The sequence below is a fragment of the Pseudopipra pipra genome, chromosome 6 (assembly GCF_036250125.1).
Source record: "Pseudopipra pipra isolate bDixPip1 chromosome 6, bDixPip1.hap1, whole genome shotgun sequence".
Classification (NCBI taxonomy): Eukaryota; Metazoa; Chordata; class Aves; order Passeriformes; family Pipridae; genus Pseudopipra; species Pseudopipra pipra.
Window position 1 is genome coordinate 29,678,557 of NC_087554.1, and position 17,742 is coordinate 29,696,298.

The 17,742-nt window shown below is 45.1% G+C and overlaps 2 protein-coding genes across 2 annotated transcripts in view; one reads left to right on the top strand and one right to left on the bottom strand.

The window, feature by feature from the left end:
- Window positions 1-8,428, bottom strand: part of TTC9 (tetratricopeptide repeat domain 9) — a 28,042-nt gene extending 19,614 nt beyond the window's left edge. Inside the window, exon 1 of the mRNA XM_064658272.1 lies at window positions 7,947-8,428. Within this exon, the coding sequence (XP_064514342.1) occupies window positions 7,947-8,316 (370 nt within the window). The 5' untranslated portion in view covers window positions 8,317-8,428. The remainder of the gene's footprint in view (window positions 1-7,946) is intronic.
- MAP3K9 (mitogen-activated protein kinase kinase kinase 9) overlaps window positions 1-17,742 on the top strand; it is a 129,654-nt gene that overhangs the window by 103,937 nt on the left and 7,975 nt on the right. The gene's annotated exons all lie outside the window — the stretch shown is intronic.

Genomic DNA, 17,742 nt, shown 5'->3' on the forward strand with positions numbered 1-17,742 from the left:
ATAAAGGTATTTGCTTTAGTAGGACAGAGATTTGACCTGTCAAGCATGGATGTGTTGGAGAAGGAAAAGTGCTGTAGCCTTGCAAGCAACAGCGTCCTGTGTCCTGAAAAGCTTATGCAGCAATGTAAGGATGGTGTTCTGTGCCCCTAGGGACGTGTAAAGGGTTGCCTTTTTGATGGTACATGTGAGTGAACAGGACTGAGATGTCATGACAGTCAGGAGCTTGGGACACAGGACTTGTCAAGCAATTATGGTTTTATTGGCAAACATCCACAACTCTTAGAGGTGCAAACAGCATGAGATTTTTTTTTCCCCCAAAACTCTTGTTGGGAGGTTGTTGCAGAACCATTCAGTGGTGGTGACTTACACTTCCTAAGGCTTTCCAGATAAGTATGTGCTAATCGGGTGGGCAAAGTTGTGATCATGGCTACACAAGACGAGCATGTGTTAAAATTCATGCCCCTGATTGGAAGAGTTGGTAATTTTATCAAGGTGAATGTCAAAGCATGTAAATATACAGAAAAGAGTCTCACGCTTGCACACGTGCACACTGTTGTAGAGAGGAGCTCCTCCTGGTTATACATAAACAGGTAACCAGCACCAACTGACTGCCTTCCTGCAAGTGTTACAGCACCCACAGAGGGATGAGAGGACCTCACTGACAGAGCAGAGATGGGGGGCATCTGGGAAGGGACAAAGCTTTGTGTGGGAGAGCATAATATCTGACAAAGCTGTGTTGCAACCAGGAGAGCAAGTAACAGAATTCAAAGGGTAGAGGCATGGACTGTGTAAGCAGCCCCAACTCCCGTGCCAAGAAATAAGATGGGAGAATTTGGTACACAGGACAAAGACAAGGAGAAACAAATAGTGCCATCCAGCCTATGAGCCTCAGGGCAGTGGCGTGTCAAGAATTTTGGAAAGTGGGGAAAATGGAGTGGATTTTGAAGTAAAGATCATGACATTAGCTACTGCATATGCATAGTAACAAATGAGCTCTGGAATGTCAAGCTATGACAGCTAAAGATCATTGCTCCCAGCTGTCACTTTTGCCATAGGTTATCAGAGAGAAAATATGACCGTACCTAATTCATTTCCATGAACTGTCTTAGTACTGTTTCTAGCAGTGTCCTAAAGTCTGAATGGCTATACTGACACTGATTTTGCTGCTCCAGCCCATTGGAGATCCATCCATGGACCTTTAATGGATGCCATTTGCAGCTGCCTAGGCAAGTGCGTAAGAACGCTACGACCTCCCAGCCTCACACAAGCGAGTCTACCTTCAGCAATTCCAGCAAAGCTTTCAGAAACTGCACTGACTCTACAGTCTTCGTGAAATGGAACAGAATAGCAACACTCCATGCCACCAAAAGAAGATTTACCTGCATTCATCCATCAATGTCCTAAGCTTACTGTTTCCCATTCAAGATGCAGTTCAGAACTGAACAAAAAGAGACAGATTTCTGAGCAGCCATTAGTAACAACTTTCTAGTTAATGATAGTTAATACAGACTCTTTTTCAAAGCATTTTAACCCTCTGTATTAGTCACTGGTATGGTCATCTGAGTAAGCTGAAACCAGAATTAATAAACAGTTGTCCTCCTGTATCAGTTTCTCACCCATGAAGTGAGAGAAGAAAGAAGAAAATAAATAGCCAGTATTTTGTCTCAAAAGTTTATTATGTATTTTTTCCCTTTCTTCATTTTGTTCCCTCAATTTCATAGTCCTTTGTATGTTATTTTCTGTGAGATGGCACAATGCCAAGAACAAACTGGCAACATTTAGACCTCCCCTTTTATTTATTCTGTTTACTTTTACTGTTCCTTTCCTCACAACAACTCCTTTATCGTCCTAAAATCCTAATGTGAGAACTTCTGATGATTCTCCTTGGAGCATCAGTTGCAATGCTAGAAGACACTGATGAGGAACTTGGGATGTGCTGCTGAATTGATAGGCAGTTCTAGGAGAAAGGCTGGAGAAAGAGGTTTGGAGTTGGGTTAGAAATTTCTGGGCCCGAGCCCAAGTGTACAGCAAGAAGAGAAGGATGGTCCACCTGCTGAACCATGCAGAGGTGGCTCAGCTCTCAGAAAAGGTGGTAACCATGGAGCTCATGAGTGTATTTAGCAATAGACTGGGACCTAGGTTTGATTTAACACTAGGTTTTATTGAACCAGCTGAAACATCTTCAGCACAGCACTGATGAAAACCTGTGGAGGTCTAAGACGCTGTAACTCTGCATAACTTTTGCTGGAGGAAACTCTAGGACAGCATTTCAGAAGATGGAGTAAAGCTGGAAGGATGTGCTACTACAGAACTTTGAGAAAACAGCAGTGTTCTTAAGGTGGAGAACAACAAGTACTCTTAGGTAAACAAATTAACCACTGCTCTTTTCTTGGAGAAGCTTTCTGATTTTTGATATTTCCTGCTTCATCTCCCATAGTAAACTGTAGCTAGACTTTGAGGGATCTCAGCTTAGCAAGACTGCAGCTCCTCTGGACAGTCTGGCCAGGGGATCTATACCTTCTCAGTACTCTGTTTCAGGAAAATGGGGACAAGGTCAGCTGGGACAAGCTTCTCCTCATGCAAAGGGAATTAAATGTGGTAGAAGTGGCTGCAAAAAAACAATCCACACAGCCTCAAGTTTTGAAAAGGCTTAGGATGAATAGTTACATATACAGAGGAAAACACATCTACCTCAGTAAGAGAGATGCTGTCAGACTTAAACCAAGTTTGGTGGCAGCTTGGTATCCTTTCTTTTCCTCCCTCCCACCCCCCTGGCATCTGGATGTATTTCCATCCCATCCTTTCACTGCACAAGAAACTCCCTGAACAGGGAGAATTTTGCTATCCTAAATACAAGGGGAAAGGTAAATACTGAGTATTTATAAAGAGTAATTAATGACAACAGCTTGAAATCCCACACTTTTCTTAAGTACATGTCAGAGTTTGGGCCTGTCACTAAAAAACGACACACAGTGATCTGTGTTTAATTCTCTGCTGCAGTTGCACCTACCTGGAGCAATAATTGCATCAGTCCTGTAAAACAAGATGTTTCCATGCATTCTGGGCTGGGCAGATATATCTAAACCAAGAGTGTCCGGAAACGCCCCCACACTAATCAGTGAAAATGCAGACCACACCCGGCTGCTCTGTTTGCTGCTGTCCCTCTTTCCCACTGCATGGCATCCTTACAGAGGATGTTTGTTGTTGATGCAGCACATTAAAAAAAAAAAATCACATCAAGCAACAATCCAAGACTGCTTTAACACCCACAGCACCACGTGTCCTGGTAGAGTCTGTACTTGCTAAGGGCTATATGCTGGAATGGGCTTTTAGCAGAGACTCCTTGTGACGTGTCCTTGTGGGTGGTCAGTGGAAAGTTTTACCAGTTTTTCTCATGTTTAGTTACATTTTTACTTGGATTAAGTATTATAAGTATTTTTACTTCAATTTCTCAGTTGAACCACTCACCAAAGTCCATGCAACTGGTGACAACTGGAAGTAGTACCTATACCCCAGGGGTGTTTTGTGTGACTGTCACTGTGACCTTCACATAGTCATATGACTGGTACCAGTGCATGTTTCTGCCAGTGTAGGAAGCCAAATCTCATTATCAAGGGTGAGGTGTATCTTGGAGGGCTACATTTTTAATACTCTGCAGGTATGTGTACCCTCTTGCCAAGACTCTTATAGTAAACTAAGGATACCTGAATGAGAATATAAACATGCTGCATTTGATTTACATTCCCATAATTAGCAAAGCCTTACAGTACTCCCAGGAGGTCATAAATGCAGATGGATAAACTGAAGTTTAGGAAAGATTTGGTGAAGATAATACAAATGGTTAGCGCAGAGGGGAAGGATTAAAAACCAGATCCCCCTACACCACTCATCATCCCCAGATCGCTCTCTGATTCCATTTCTCCTGCCAGGATTAGCTCTAGCATTTCTGCATGCTTAGGAAAATCAACAAAGGTTTGCTTATCACACTGCAACATTCCCTCACCAGAAAAGCTTAAAACTATGCTTACCCTTAGCATTTTGCTGCTTTGGTATGACTGGGACTTGTTTCTCTCTGCAAAGCAGACACAGTCCTTTTGATCCTGTAAAATTTTAGGCAGCAATGGTGGAATAAAATAATCATTGTGTTGCATGGTTGCATTTGTAGTTGGTAAATGATCCCCATCTGCATGCAATATATAAAGCATTTAACTTTCTACATCAAAGATGCTGCAGGAGTAGAAAGGAGACCAAGACCTGAGGTGTATTTGGCCAGTTTGCTTTTCTGCAAGCATTCTTTGTACATTCCTCTGTTTCTTAAAAGAACATAAACCACTAATTTGAGAAAACTCAGTTGAATGCACCATCAGGATGAGATTGTGGTCCCCATTCTTTATTTTTCAACAGGGCTGAGAGAGGCAAAAAGAGGTCAAGTGACTCCCTCAAGGTCAGAGACCATCAGTGAGTCATAAAGAAAGGACTGTTTGCCTTACAAGCCTGCATTCATTCCGCAAAGCTCTGTGCTGCTGGTAGGGTTTTTCTTTGCCTACCCTAGCAATTTCTGGGAGCCTTGACCATGCTGCTGCTCTTGCCTCTGGTGACATTCATCAGAATGACTTGTGGTAAAATGAAGGGCTATTGGCAGGCCTGTGTAAGAATGCAGCAGCACTGGATTTGGCAGATGTGGAGTCCCTTTAAGGCAAAACTCTTGGAGCTTAAATTGAAGTCTAGCTAGTAGCTTAGTGAAAGAAACATGAGCAGCTCTGCCAATAGCAAGCAGTGAAAATCCTAGGCTGATTTAAAATAATAATTTTAAAAAGTCATGGGAATTTAAAACCCAGCAGATCTGGGATCCTTTGAAATGGGCTAAATAGTTTAGGCTGTGGGGGTGCCACACAACTCCACAACAGGGGACCTTAGAAAACACACCACATACTGTGGGGCTCTGATTAAATATGAGAGCTGGCCATGCCACCACACCTTACAATAGAATTGCCTGTTGAAGGTGCTCTGCAGAACAAGCGGAGCTAAACAAGAGTCTCTGTGCACGTTTGTGCCGACATTTACCTTCTGCAGGAAATAACAGGCACTGATAACAGTTTAGTATTTGCCCACATGTTCCTACATGTAATCAGTCAGATTTAAAAAAAAACTAAACAAACAACTCCAGCCCTCATCCATAAGATCGCCCCAAATCCCCTCTGGATGTATTTGTCACCTACGTGCATATTTACTGGTAGCTCATGCTCTCCTCTTACTGTTTTGCTGCATCTAAAGAAGTAAATGTGTGTGTGTGCATCTATAGTTGTGATGCAAAGCATCTCTGACAGGTGGATGTGTGGGGGCCACATGAAAAATGACAGTGCAAAAGCAAGGTGGACTTGTCAAATGCCAAGCCTAGAGAGTAAGCGGAGGTGCTAAAAGAACTTGGTAATAAGGACAGTGAGATGACAGCTGCTAATGCTACCGGGTATACTTCAGAGCTAAGTGAAAAACTGCCTTCTCTAGAATTAATATTTACTGCTGTTATGCTTTCTGCACTATACAGATTTATTTATTTTAGAATCAGCTCTAGACACCCAGCAGTGCTCAAAAGCAAAACTGCCCGCATCTCCTCTCCTCCCCAGGTCAAGTAACACTGACTTCAACTCTAACAGTATGTGCTGGTGCCCCTGCTAGAGCCCACTGTGTAAAGAAACTGGTGCCGTCTGCTGTATCACACTTGGAAAATAAAGTCCCACTGCTGCACCTCTTGAAGTTGTTATTAGAAAGGTATACTAATTATTGTTACATTTCTGGGGAAACTTCCACTCCCCTCTTCCCTTCACCTCAGACATGAATTCACAGATCTTCCTGCTGGAATGGGAGCACTGGAACCAGCCTAGGAGTAACTGCAATTCCAGTTTAACTGCACATTGCCCTCTCCAACATGCAGGGCATTTCTTTAAAGTTGCTTGCAGACAGCCCAGCAGACCCACGTGAAGCTATGCATTTCCAAGACAAATGTTGTTCTCTGCTCTGTGCATGCCATCTACTGAAAACATGTGACAACCGTCTGTGCAAAATGACAGCTTGACCTGCTGTGAGGTTATCCCAGGAAAGGCACTGCTTGTAACTCCAGGGTTAATTATACTCATCTCCTCCTGTGTTCATACTGGTTAAATTTAGGAAAAAATCTGTTCATATCTAGGTTAAAGATGGAACACGTTTCTCTCACCAGTTGCTACTGCTGACAAGATCAAATACAATCAACAAAGACAGAAATTCCTTGCAAAAACCTGAAGTGGTAAATAAACGGGCTGGACAATGACCATTACACAGGACAACTCTGTCAGCAGGAGCTGACACGTTTCTAGCAAGTGGAACTTGTGTACTCGGCAGAAAGTGCCACAGAAGCAAATTCTATCCTTCCCTCCCACTCCATTTACCTTCTACTTACCATGTCTCATTTGTATCTGGTAGAGATATTGCCTGTGAGCCCTTTTCAAGCCCAGGAACTCACCAAGCTATATTGTTCAAAGCATTATAGGTTCTTTGTATAACCCTGCCAATCTAAATGATCCTTGCCAAATACAATGGATTTTAATAAACTCGTGAACAGAAATTTGTAGAGAGACAAAATTACAGCTGTGCAATTACGATATCGCTCTGAAATCTCACTTGCCTCTCCCTCTAAGCGATTTCAATAGGCTTTTGAAGGAAGAGTATTTGGAAACATGATGAAAGGGAGTTAAATTGTGCTCCCCATTACATCCCAAAAGGCATGTGGAATATAAGAGACTGGCATGCATTAAGACAAGAGAGAATGCTGGCTTGGTGTTTCAAACTGTTCGCTTCATTCTGCATCTTTTTAGCACTAGAGAACAGGAAACAAAGCTAACCAACTCTGTCTAGGAAGCCAAAAACTGATGTCCTGATTTTTCCATTTTTTAGGCCCAAGGATATAAAGGGTAATGAGCAACTCTTCATCCTTCTGGAAAACAGCAGAGCTTTATTAATGTTGTTATTTTGTGCACCTTGTCCAGACTATGAATGCTCTTTTCCCTGTGCATACCTAGGCACAAGTTTTTGTTTCAGAGATGCTTTCAGGCTTGGAAAGAAAAAAAACATGTGGTGCTGCAGACCAAAAATAACCTCTGATCCTGCAGGTCTTGTTTGAAGTCAACAGGCATTCTGTTTCTGTAAGGACTTCAGAATCAGACTACAAAGTGGTTAAACTCCCCATCCGTCCCCTCCATCTTCTGCAGCACTTCTAAACAGATGGCAGGGAGCAAAGGGAGGGATGATCAAACGTCTACTGACCACAGTGGTGACTCGCAGCTAGCGAAAAGCCAGGGCTGTATTTGCTTTCAGCTTTAAGTGCTAAGAGGCCAAAAAATTCTTTTTATATCTAGTAGAACTATTTGGAGCTACTGCAGTAGAGCCCAAACCCTTCCCTTTCCTTACATCAAATGTGGTAGAAGGAGTCTGTCTCTCTATGATACCGTTAATTACAGGCACCAGAACGGAGCTGTGGTTCAAGGGACTGAAGGACATCTCGGGCTGAGGGCACATAGCAGCATGCAATCTTGGCCACTTCACGAGCCACGATTTCTGTCAGCCGGAGCTCCCCACGCACGCACCGCCGCCTTGCCACCTGTCTCCCGGGGGAGGAAGGCAAGGGATTCATCGCTGGCGGATGGAGCCGCCCGGGGGAAGAGCTGGGGGCCGCGAGCGAGCCCGAAGAGCAGGAGCGGCGGGGCCGTGCGCCCCTTCCCCAGCGCTGCCCGAGGCTCCCGGCCGTGCGCCGGCAGCACCGCTGTGCCCGGCGTGAGCGCGAACGCGAAAATGGAAGCCAGCGGGAGGGAAGGAGATGCAGCGAGCGGAGCAGCGCAGTAGCGCTGCTTTGCGGAGAGGAAGGGAGATGTGCGCGGCGCAGGTGGGGACCCCCCGCCCACGGCCCCGCTGACCTGCCAGGCTGTTGTAGCAGTCGACCTCGATGGCCTCCACCGCCTGCCGCTGCTCCTCGCTCAGCCCCGCCGCGGCGGCGGCGGCGGGAGGGCGCTGCCCGGCCGGCTCCTGGCTCAGCAGCAGCAGCAGCGCCTTCAGCTCCAGCAGGGCGCGGTGGTACTTGCCGATGGCCTCCCGGAATTTCTTGTCCTTGTAGCACTGCGCCCCTTCGGTCTTGAAATCCAGCGCCCGCCCGATGAGCTCGCCCGGCTCCGCGCTGCCCGCCGCCGCCGCCGCCCGCGGCTGGGCACCCCCGGCGGAGCCGTGCCCATCGCCCGCCCCGCGGCCGCCGGCGTTCAGCTTCCCCGCCGCCGGGCTCGCCCTCTCCATGACCGCGGCGCCGTCCGGCTCCCGCGCCGCCCTACGCGGGCGATGCCGCGGCGCCCGCCGCCGCGCTCCCGGCCTTACCCCCGCGCCGCTCCCCGGCTCCGCCACTCGCTCCCATCCTCCGGCGGCCGCCGCTCCTCCTCCCTCGCCCCGCCGCCCGCGGGGCGCCCGCCTCCGCCCGCCCCCGCCACCAGCCGCTCGCCGCGGGCACCGTCGCCCCCCGCACCGCTGCGACCCCCGCCCGTCGCAGCGCGGGTCGACGGGGGCGAGCCCGGGGCGTGGGGATGCGCCGGCCCCGCTCCCCGCTCTCCACGCTGGCCCGGCAAGGGGCGTACGGCCCGGCCCCGCAGCTCCCCGAACTGGCCGACTCCACAGACCCCCCGCCCAGCCTCCTGCTCTACCTGAGACTTGGCTCCCCCCAGACCCCACAGCCGAGTCCCTTCTGCACCCTGTGCCTTGCCTGCCTGTACCTGAGGGTCTGCGGGATGGGATCCCACCTCTTCCTTCCTTCTCACCCCCAGTTCCTCATCTCTCTTGCCTCTCCCAGATCCCACTAGTGGCCATCCACCACCGACATCTGCTCATGGTCCCTCAAGGTGTTTTGGTGTGTGTACTCCATGTCACCAGGCAAACAAGTGCCAGGCAGTGAAACCTCCTGTGTCCTCCACATCAGTGCAGCAAAAGCCAAGTCCCAGTAACTGCCCTGGCACCAGCCACTCAGGGACTTTGATTTTCCTGAAGCGGATTTCCCCATGTGTTGCTGAAAACAGGTCAATGCTCATGGAGGCCTGGAACATCTCCTAGTTTGGGGGGTACCAGTGGGGAGTGGCTCTCCTCCTGTAGACAAACAGCAGAACTGTGCTCAGCACCAGGCATTGCTTTGTTAGGCCAAACACCATGTCTTCATTGAATATTAGAGCAGTTTGATGTAATTGGATGCCAAGATATTTTGTAGGTCATATCTCATGCTTAAAAATTAAAGGCTGGATGAAAACACAGTGAGATTTTTTTTTCTCAGTAACATAGGGGGAGGCACCTTTTCATTACCCATGCAACTCTTACATGGTAAAGAGCTGTGGTGCAATGTGTTCAAGCTTCTCTCTGCAACTAGGATGACATTTTAAAATGGAGACTTGAGTTTCTCTTTAATTATGTCCAGCCTACTGTGATGGCACATGGTGTTGCAGTGCTGGGCAAACTGGGATAGCTGTGTAGCACAGCTCCATGTAAAGGTACTACTGCAGGTCTGAGACTGATGCCTGGATAATTCATTTTTAGCAGGGCAAATAAATTGCTTACCCATTATTACCTATTATTATTATTACCAATGCTTTATGCATCGGTCCCTGCTGCTAGGTTTTTGGACCTTATTGAGGTTGTGGTCACAGTATGGGACAGACATACATCTACTCACTTAAATCCAAAAATCAGAGCCTCGAGGAGAAGCAAATGGCATCATACTTAGTGTGATAGATGTACAATGTTGTAAATACTTGCATGAGAGAAATTTGAGTTAGAATATTCAGCAATGATAACATGATTTCAAGTGCTTTCATTTCCAGGTGCCTTACTAGACATCCTCAAGAAATCTTATGAAAATGGATGCTCAGTATTTTCACGTACCTCAAGCCAAGAATGAGATAAATTACTTACAAATCTTGCTCAAAGTGCATCTGATCTAAAATCAGGAAATCCTGGGGGAACGGGTATGACGATGGTGGATATTAGTCACAGTAGCTAGAGTGGAATTTGTGTGTGGAATCTAAATATTAAGGAAGGAAAATTCCTGTTGGGACATTTTTTAGTCTGTCTGCTAGTCATATTGCACAAGGTAAGTTTAAGTAATTTCAGAGGTTTCATTGTACCATTATTGATTGCTGCTCGGGAGAATTCACAAGGACAATGTACATCTCTTGAGCTGGAACGCTGACTTTGCCAGAGGAAAGGGGATTGCCACAGAGGATTAATTACTCAGATCTGAGCAGCTGCAGAAGCTATCGAAGAAGGGACTGTTTTCTTGGAGGGCAGTGTAGCAAAGTGACATTGGGAGTTAATGTTGCTTCCCTCTTTCAGTGTTTGTCTGAGCCCATAGATATACATGGTATAGGGGGCACTGAGACATAAGTGACGTTTCCTACTCTTCCCCCTCCTCTGCTTAAGGAATTTTTGAGATGTCTTCTTCCAGTTACTTCTGTCAACAGCAGAAGTCTGAAACAAGCTGTGAAAACTGGATGTTTTCTTACAGAAGAGTCTGTCAGTGGCCACTGCCAATATGGGTGTAGATGTGGTCAGAAATGGTCACAAAATATTGACAAAACTGGGTGCTCCTCACATTATGAACTATATTGAATATTCCAAACTGTGACTTAGTCCCGAATGTTGCCTAAGCACCCAAATGAGTTTTCCATCTTGTAGTTCTTCAAGAAATGTCCAAGCTCTCTTCCTGATATTGCTGATGCATATGAAGAGAAATGCCACAACTATGTAAATCCAAAACAGACCATAACAGAAGTGTATGAATGATTGCTGTTTGTTGGCCAACTTAGACTTTTTGTTGATAGCAAACAGTATCCCTCACCTGAGAGCTGGATCTCTCAGCCAGAGAACTTGAAGATTCCATAAGATGTGTAGGATGACTGGTAAAGATCAATTTAGCCCATCAGTTCCTTCCTTCAGGAGCTGAGTTAAGTAGTGTGTTGGCTATGCTAAAATATTTAGGAAACATCACACCAGTCATATGGTCACCCCATTGACTCTTCATGTAAGGGACCTTTTTTATTTGTTTCTCTTTCAAAGAGAACATAGTACTTAGGGAAAAACATGAGAAGCTATCACCTTTCTGAGTCAGACAAGATTTGTACTTGAGAGATACCTCACATTTCATTTTACATATGACGTGATATTCAGGTCTAGATTTCAGCTGCCTGGGGCCCACTAGACTCACCATACAAGCTTACCACTGGTCAACACCTCTAGTGATATCCAGCTTGAAAACAAGACAGGAACCTGAAAGCATCAGAAAAAATAAGTTTATATATCATATCGATACACTGAACTGTGAAATAAGGCATACATACATTCGGAGAAAATTAGGACAGTTTGCAGCCATTAGCTGTATGCCATGAGATGAGGTCATGGCATTAGTCAGTATTAGCTGTTGTGCCTGACTTCTGTCCAACGGTGAGGGGGGTTTGTCCATAGAAGCAGAATGTGCTTATCTGTCTCATACTGTAATAGATGGGGTGTGCCTGTCTGTCTGGATGTCCCCAGGTGCTGTGAGTGTCTAAAACTGCCTGGATGTTCCTGTCTTTCCTCCTCCACACTGAGATTTCCTTAGCATGTTCTGAAAGCATACACTTGCATTGCTCAATTATTATTAATAGTAGTATTATGCAGTGGTCACATGCTTCATAGGGATATTTCAGGATCTGTGACTCATTAAACCATAACTTCCTGTTCACAGGTTACCTGAAAAAAATTGTCTTTGTGGAGTCATGTTCGTGGTTGGGAGATGTGTTCTTAAGTGAAATGGTAAATATTGAGAAAATACTGGATCTCACATAGCTGTGAGCTCTTCCAGCCTTCCTGTAGCTGCAATTGTTTCTGCCTGCCCATAGGACGATTAATTTACAGACATATGGGACAGATTCCCTGCATTTCAGGATACTGCTATAAGGACACTGGAAAGGCTTCTGAGACAGCTGAGGAGGCTGGGCACTTGGTGCCCAGCCAAGTGTGGAGGCTTGGTGGCACCACAAGGTGGAGGCTTGCCCCACCACTTGGGCTCTGGTGGGGCATTGGAGGGCTGGAGAAACTTTCCTATGAAGATTGGGTGAGAGATTGCGATTGTTCAGTCTGGAGAAAAGAAGGCTCTGGAACAAGTTGCCCAGAAAAACTTCTACAGAACACATCCCTGGAAGTATTCAAGGCCAGGATGTGTGGGGCTTTGAGCAATCTGGTCTAGTGGAAGGTGTCCCTGTGCATGGCAAGGGGGTTGGAACTGGATGATCTTTAAGGTCCCTTCGAAGCCTAACCATTCTATGATTCTTCTAGATGAATGGGAATTCACTGTAGCATTTATGCTGTGGGGTGAGCTTTTTATAAACTGGAACTTTAAGGGCCACTATGAGGATGCAAGTCTATATACATTCAAAACCAGATATCCATTTGGAAAGCAGTACAGCATGTAAGGCCTCAGTCCAGTTCTTGTTCATTCATTCGTGTTGATGGGACTGTTGGCCGTGTGAGAGTTGTTTCATCAAGTCGTTCATGCCAAAGCACAAGCCTCATCCATTTCTGATTGTGATGAAAATGGTGGAAAGGAGATCCCTCATTGATTCCATTCAGCTGCAAAATTCCCAGGCAGCAGCAAGCTTCCAGCATACACAGCTGCTGCTGCTGCTACAGTCTGTCACCAGCTTAGTCAATCATCCATTATTTATTTCCAAATTGTATGTAAAGCTCTGCACCATAACCTTTCATCCATATACAGGGAAAAGAAGAGAAAGAGCTTCTGAAAGGCCCAGGAACACAAAACCAGAGAAGCCTCTGAAATCCATTGCTTAGGAGATCATCTTATGCAGTTATACCCAAGGAAGAGAGGGAAGGGAAATAAAATCACATGCAACAGAAGGTGCCACTTTGGTATAAATTCCTTTGATCTCTCCATATCACTTGTTGCAGTCAACAATTTCTTTTTATCACACAAGATCCTTAGTTTATAAGTGTTCATCAAATGCAACAAACCACTTAAAAAGTATCGTGCCTGTGTTTTTTTTCCACGCTCTGCGTTCTTTGATTGGTCAGTTGATCCTGCTGGGCTGTTTGATGCCTGCTGATTGCCTAGCTGAGAATGGATAATTAGGACTACAATGAGTCTCCGAGGAATTGTATACAATCAAGGAAAAATAGTCAACAGAAATGTTTGCAGGCAAATGAGAGTCTCTGTGACAAGCCATTCCTTGGGTGTATATATAAGCAGCACCTTTGTCACAGAAATGTTTGCTGACAATACTAAGAGGCGGATGGTTTAACAGACGAGCTGTTCAGAATTAAAACAACTGTTTCAAATTATGTTTTCAGCATTCTGAATTCTTTATTTTTCATAAAGGCAATAACAAATTGCTAACTAAGAGGCTTAGCCATGGACCCAGAACAAGTCAAATCAAAAGCATTTAACATCACTCCTACTGTTTCTTTTTGCACTTTAATTAAAAATGAGTACTTTGACTTACAGGACAATCACACTGGAAGGGAATGTTGCCAACAAAGTTTGAGAAACACTTTTAATCTCTTAAAATCAGTTGTTGACAGCCTATCTACAAGCTGCAGCTAGAATCTCTCAAGTGAACCCCAGTGCTCTGGGTAACTCTTGCACTTCACTCAGGCTGGACTAAAGAACAGCAAGGTTGATTCTTCTGTTGTGTGTGAAGAGAGTAGATTTGGAAGAAAACACAACCACATCTCGCTTGTCCGATATTTAGAACTGCGAAGTAGGCACTCCTCTATCTTTTAGCCCTTATTTTTCCTGTATCTTACCTTCCAGAATCCAAGGCTGTCCTAATTCTGAAGACACATCTACACCAGACAAACAAGCCTGGTGTGAGGCTTTTGAGTTAGCAGTGACCTAGATCTGACTTGAAAACAATGCTTTTACTGAGACCCTAAGGAAGCAGACCCTCTCTCCACTGTCACAGTTACTACTGCCCCAGGGAGACCTGCAGAACTGCCTAATGCTGTGTCACAGCAGCATGGGCTTGAGTTACTGTGCATCAGCTGTTCCACTGTGACTGGCAGGGTGCCTGATCTGATCCTCCATGAAGGTGAAGACACTCATTCTCATAATGCTGGGAGACTGCATATTGTGCAGCATTAGTGGGGAATAAGAGACTGCATAGAAGCACTTACTGCAGGTCTGCTTGTGCCTGGCATCTTGTTACTGTCCAGGTAAATGCCAAGTAGTTCAAGGTTAGTAAAGATCACTTAACTCCAAGAGTGACCAGGTGACACTTTGCATTCAGATCTGTACAGGAACGTGGAGTAAATCACTTGGATTTGAGTCTAATGAGACAGTATGTGAGCGTAACTGGAAATTGAATTACTGAACAACATAAAAAGAATCCTAAAATGCACTGACTCCCCATGAACCTTGAATTGTTGGCAGTCAGAACAGAAATGCCATCCAATGACCACCAGCAGTAAAGCCTGCTCAGTTTGTGTGTCCACGTTAGAACTGTTGCCTAGTCTTTACACCATGCTTACACCTTCATGATCAAACAATGATTGCAACTGCACTCCAGGGTGAGTGCATATTTATCATTACTTGTCCATTACCTACATAGCTAACATCAGCACCCTTGGATTGAACTTACACATATGGCTGTTACTCTCATTCAGCTGAATTCTTCCGTGGTAACACATCAAATATGCATCCAACTACCTCTAAACTTGAGAAAACATTTCTCTTAGTTTTGTGTCTTAGTCGCTGTTTATGAGATTAAAAATGACACATGGGAGCAAACGGGGATGCTTGTGCTTCTAATTGCTTGCTTTGTGCAACTGCCAGATAGTGTGAGGCGCAGCTATTCCCAACCCCTCTTACAGCCGAACTGCAAGAGGAAAACTGTGAGCACTCATTTTACAGAGCAAGCAGACCTGCTAGAGAAGTGGCTGCCCTTTTAATACCTGTTCTGGCAATGTGTGAAGGAGTTAAGATCTCACAACAAGCAAAGTTGTCTGGAAAGTTCCTAGTTTGGCAATGTCCTTGAAAACTGTGGCTTACGTTAATTGTCTTACACTTCGCATCCATTTTCATTGTCTTGTGTAATGGCATCTTTGCTATGCCAACTAATTTTGTCATGCCTGAGGGGTACCAAACCCTGGCCTCTGGGAAGGGTCTTACTGTGCTAGACATACCTGACTGGGCTGTTTTCAAAGGGAAAGTTTGTACCGTTTCCCTGTCTGGTCTCAAAAGCCCCTGCAAGTTGTTGATGGTGATCAGAGGAGTGGCCTCTGGGGAAAAACAGGCTATTTCAGGAAGTGTGGCTGATGAAACAGTAAATGGTACTCCCCTAAGAGAGCACTTAGCCACCGTGTCGGCAGACTGGCAGGCCCTGCAGCTCAGTTGGTTATGCTATCTTTGGAAGAGAGGTGAGCTGAAGGTGTTTTATGCTCCTGACCTTTCATACGCTTGTGCTGTTATTGAGTTTGAAGTGTAAACTGCAGGGCCTGGGTCAAATTTCAGTGTAAATGCATTTGCACTTGCTTTTCCAGTCAGATGTAGTTATTCTGCTTGCTTTTCTCTTTCCTAACACGCTGAGGGTGCTGCAGTGCACAGCTAAGCAGACGGCTCACTTCATCCTAGTGACAGATCCATTTCTGAGCATGGGTATTCTTGTATATAAAGAAATGCTCAAGTGAAAGCACTTGAGTGAAAGCTGCAGTGGAAAGTGGACATCTTTAAGCTCATTTACCACATGTATGGGTGATCTGCTCACAGAAAAGCAGAAAAAGGAAGAAAAGCTCTGAAAGAGGCACACTTATTGGTGCAATCCCAATATTTATCATCGTGCAACATGTGAGGTTTTCCTGAGAACATGCATTCCCAGATTTGCTACAAAGAAACTTGTGAGATCTGATGGGCACAAAGCCCCAGGCAGCATGGTTACAGACTTACCAGCTGTGAGAGATCTCAGTAGCATCAGCCCTGCAGTTCACGTGTAAGGTTCTCAGCTTTCTTCTTCTGCTGCAAAAATGGTTCTGTTCCTCATCTGGACAGCTTTCTAGGCCAGACCTCATCTCCTAGGACACTGTAGTGGTGGAAGGTGGCCAGTATGGTGTGGTATCAGTATAACTGTATGTATTCTGGAAGCTTAAATGAACTCTAAGTGAAGAAACATCATTGCTTCATCCTGCAAAGAGCACAGAAATTCTAATGGACCTTGATCTATGAAAACCTTTTAAGCCCATTTAGTGGGTCCATGTGATATTGTAAATGTAAGGTCCCAGTGCGGACATGTAGAGATGAGCACTATCACTATTTAATTGAAGCTCACTGAGGATTTCACTGCAGAAAATTTATTTAGTGGTTCCTGCAACACACTGTTGTTGCATTGGCACACTCTTTGCAAAAAGTATTTCTTTCCCCATAAGCTGCCATGCACAAAAATTGCCCTGAGGAGAGCCAGATGAGCAGTCCTTATGGACCTACTTGTCTGTGCACAGCTGTCACAATAATCTCTTCGCCCTGAGCATGAGTGTCCTGGCAGCTCAGGAAAGGAAGGCTTCCTGGCATTGAAGAGACCGAACAGAAAGAAAATGGACTATTTTCCTCCAAAATTAAAATATCTGTCTGAATATAGATTTATTAAATTGCTCATTGACCATGCCTCTGTTTGCTTCTCTGCTTGCATGTCCTGTCAACTACTCACTGACTTTGGTATCCAGACTTCATTTAATTCTTAGTCAATTTGGTTTTCAATTAAGCACGGTTTGCTCATGAGGGTCTGCCTACATAAATCTCTCATTGGGCTGTTTCCTTCCTTCATGGAGTTGTACAATTATTTGACTGTTTTCATCACAGTGCTAGGCTTAGAAATACCAGTGCTAAAAAATGCAGAGCAGTTAGAAGAATAAGCTATGCTTGACCTTATTAGCAAGATCACTCATTCTGTACTGGGAGGCTTTGGGGATGGTGGGAATTGAGCCACTCTGCTTGGAGAAATGGGGTATGTTGCAATTGTCCTCATGTTGTTTGCTTGCTAACCCACTTAGTATTTGGTTTAGTTTATTGATTATTCTTTTTTTCATTGTTTTTAAGGGTTTTTCCTACAGAACTCATACATATATCTTATGTTAATAAATATGAAGGGCTCCTCAAAGTCATACGGTTTACTCAAATTACTCTCAGATAATGCCCTCTGTAGAAAGGTACCCATGAGAACAGGGGATACTGCCACAAACCCATCAGCTGATAACACAAAATGGGGGAATGCATGCTCGTGAGCAGCACAGGGGTCTCAAAGCTTTTGATTTCAGGGACTGACCCCTGTGGCATGCCAGGGCATTAACCTTTGGGAATGTGATCCAGGATAGGTGGTCCAACTTCTTAACAACATCTTCGATCATCTCAGCCTAATTACCTTCCCACCTCTCTCCCCTGAGTCTCTCCCACGTTTCCCAATGACCCGCCCCCCTGCCGTGTCCTGCAGCACCTCCTGGTGGGATGAGGCTTCTCAGCTACACCTCTTCTAGGGGGTTGGTGATTAGAACCAGTATCAGTGTATTTTTCAAGCCATCTTGTAAATGTATGATGTGTTTTTAGCATTTTCCTATTGGATGAGGGAATGAAGAGAAGACAGGCATGGACACAATACTTAGAAATTAGCTTTTAATTATTTACCATATGCCTTAAGAGTGCTTTAAAATTAA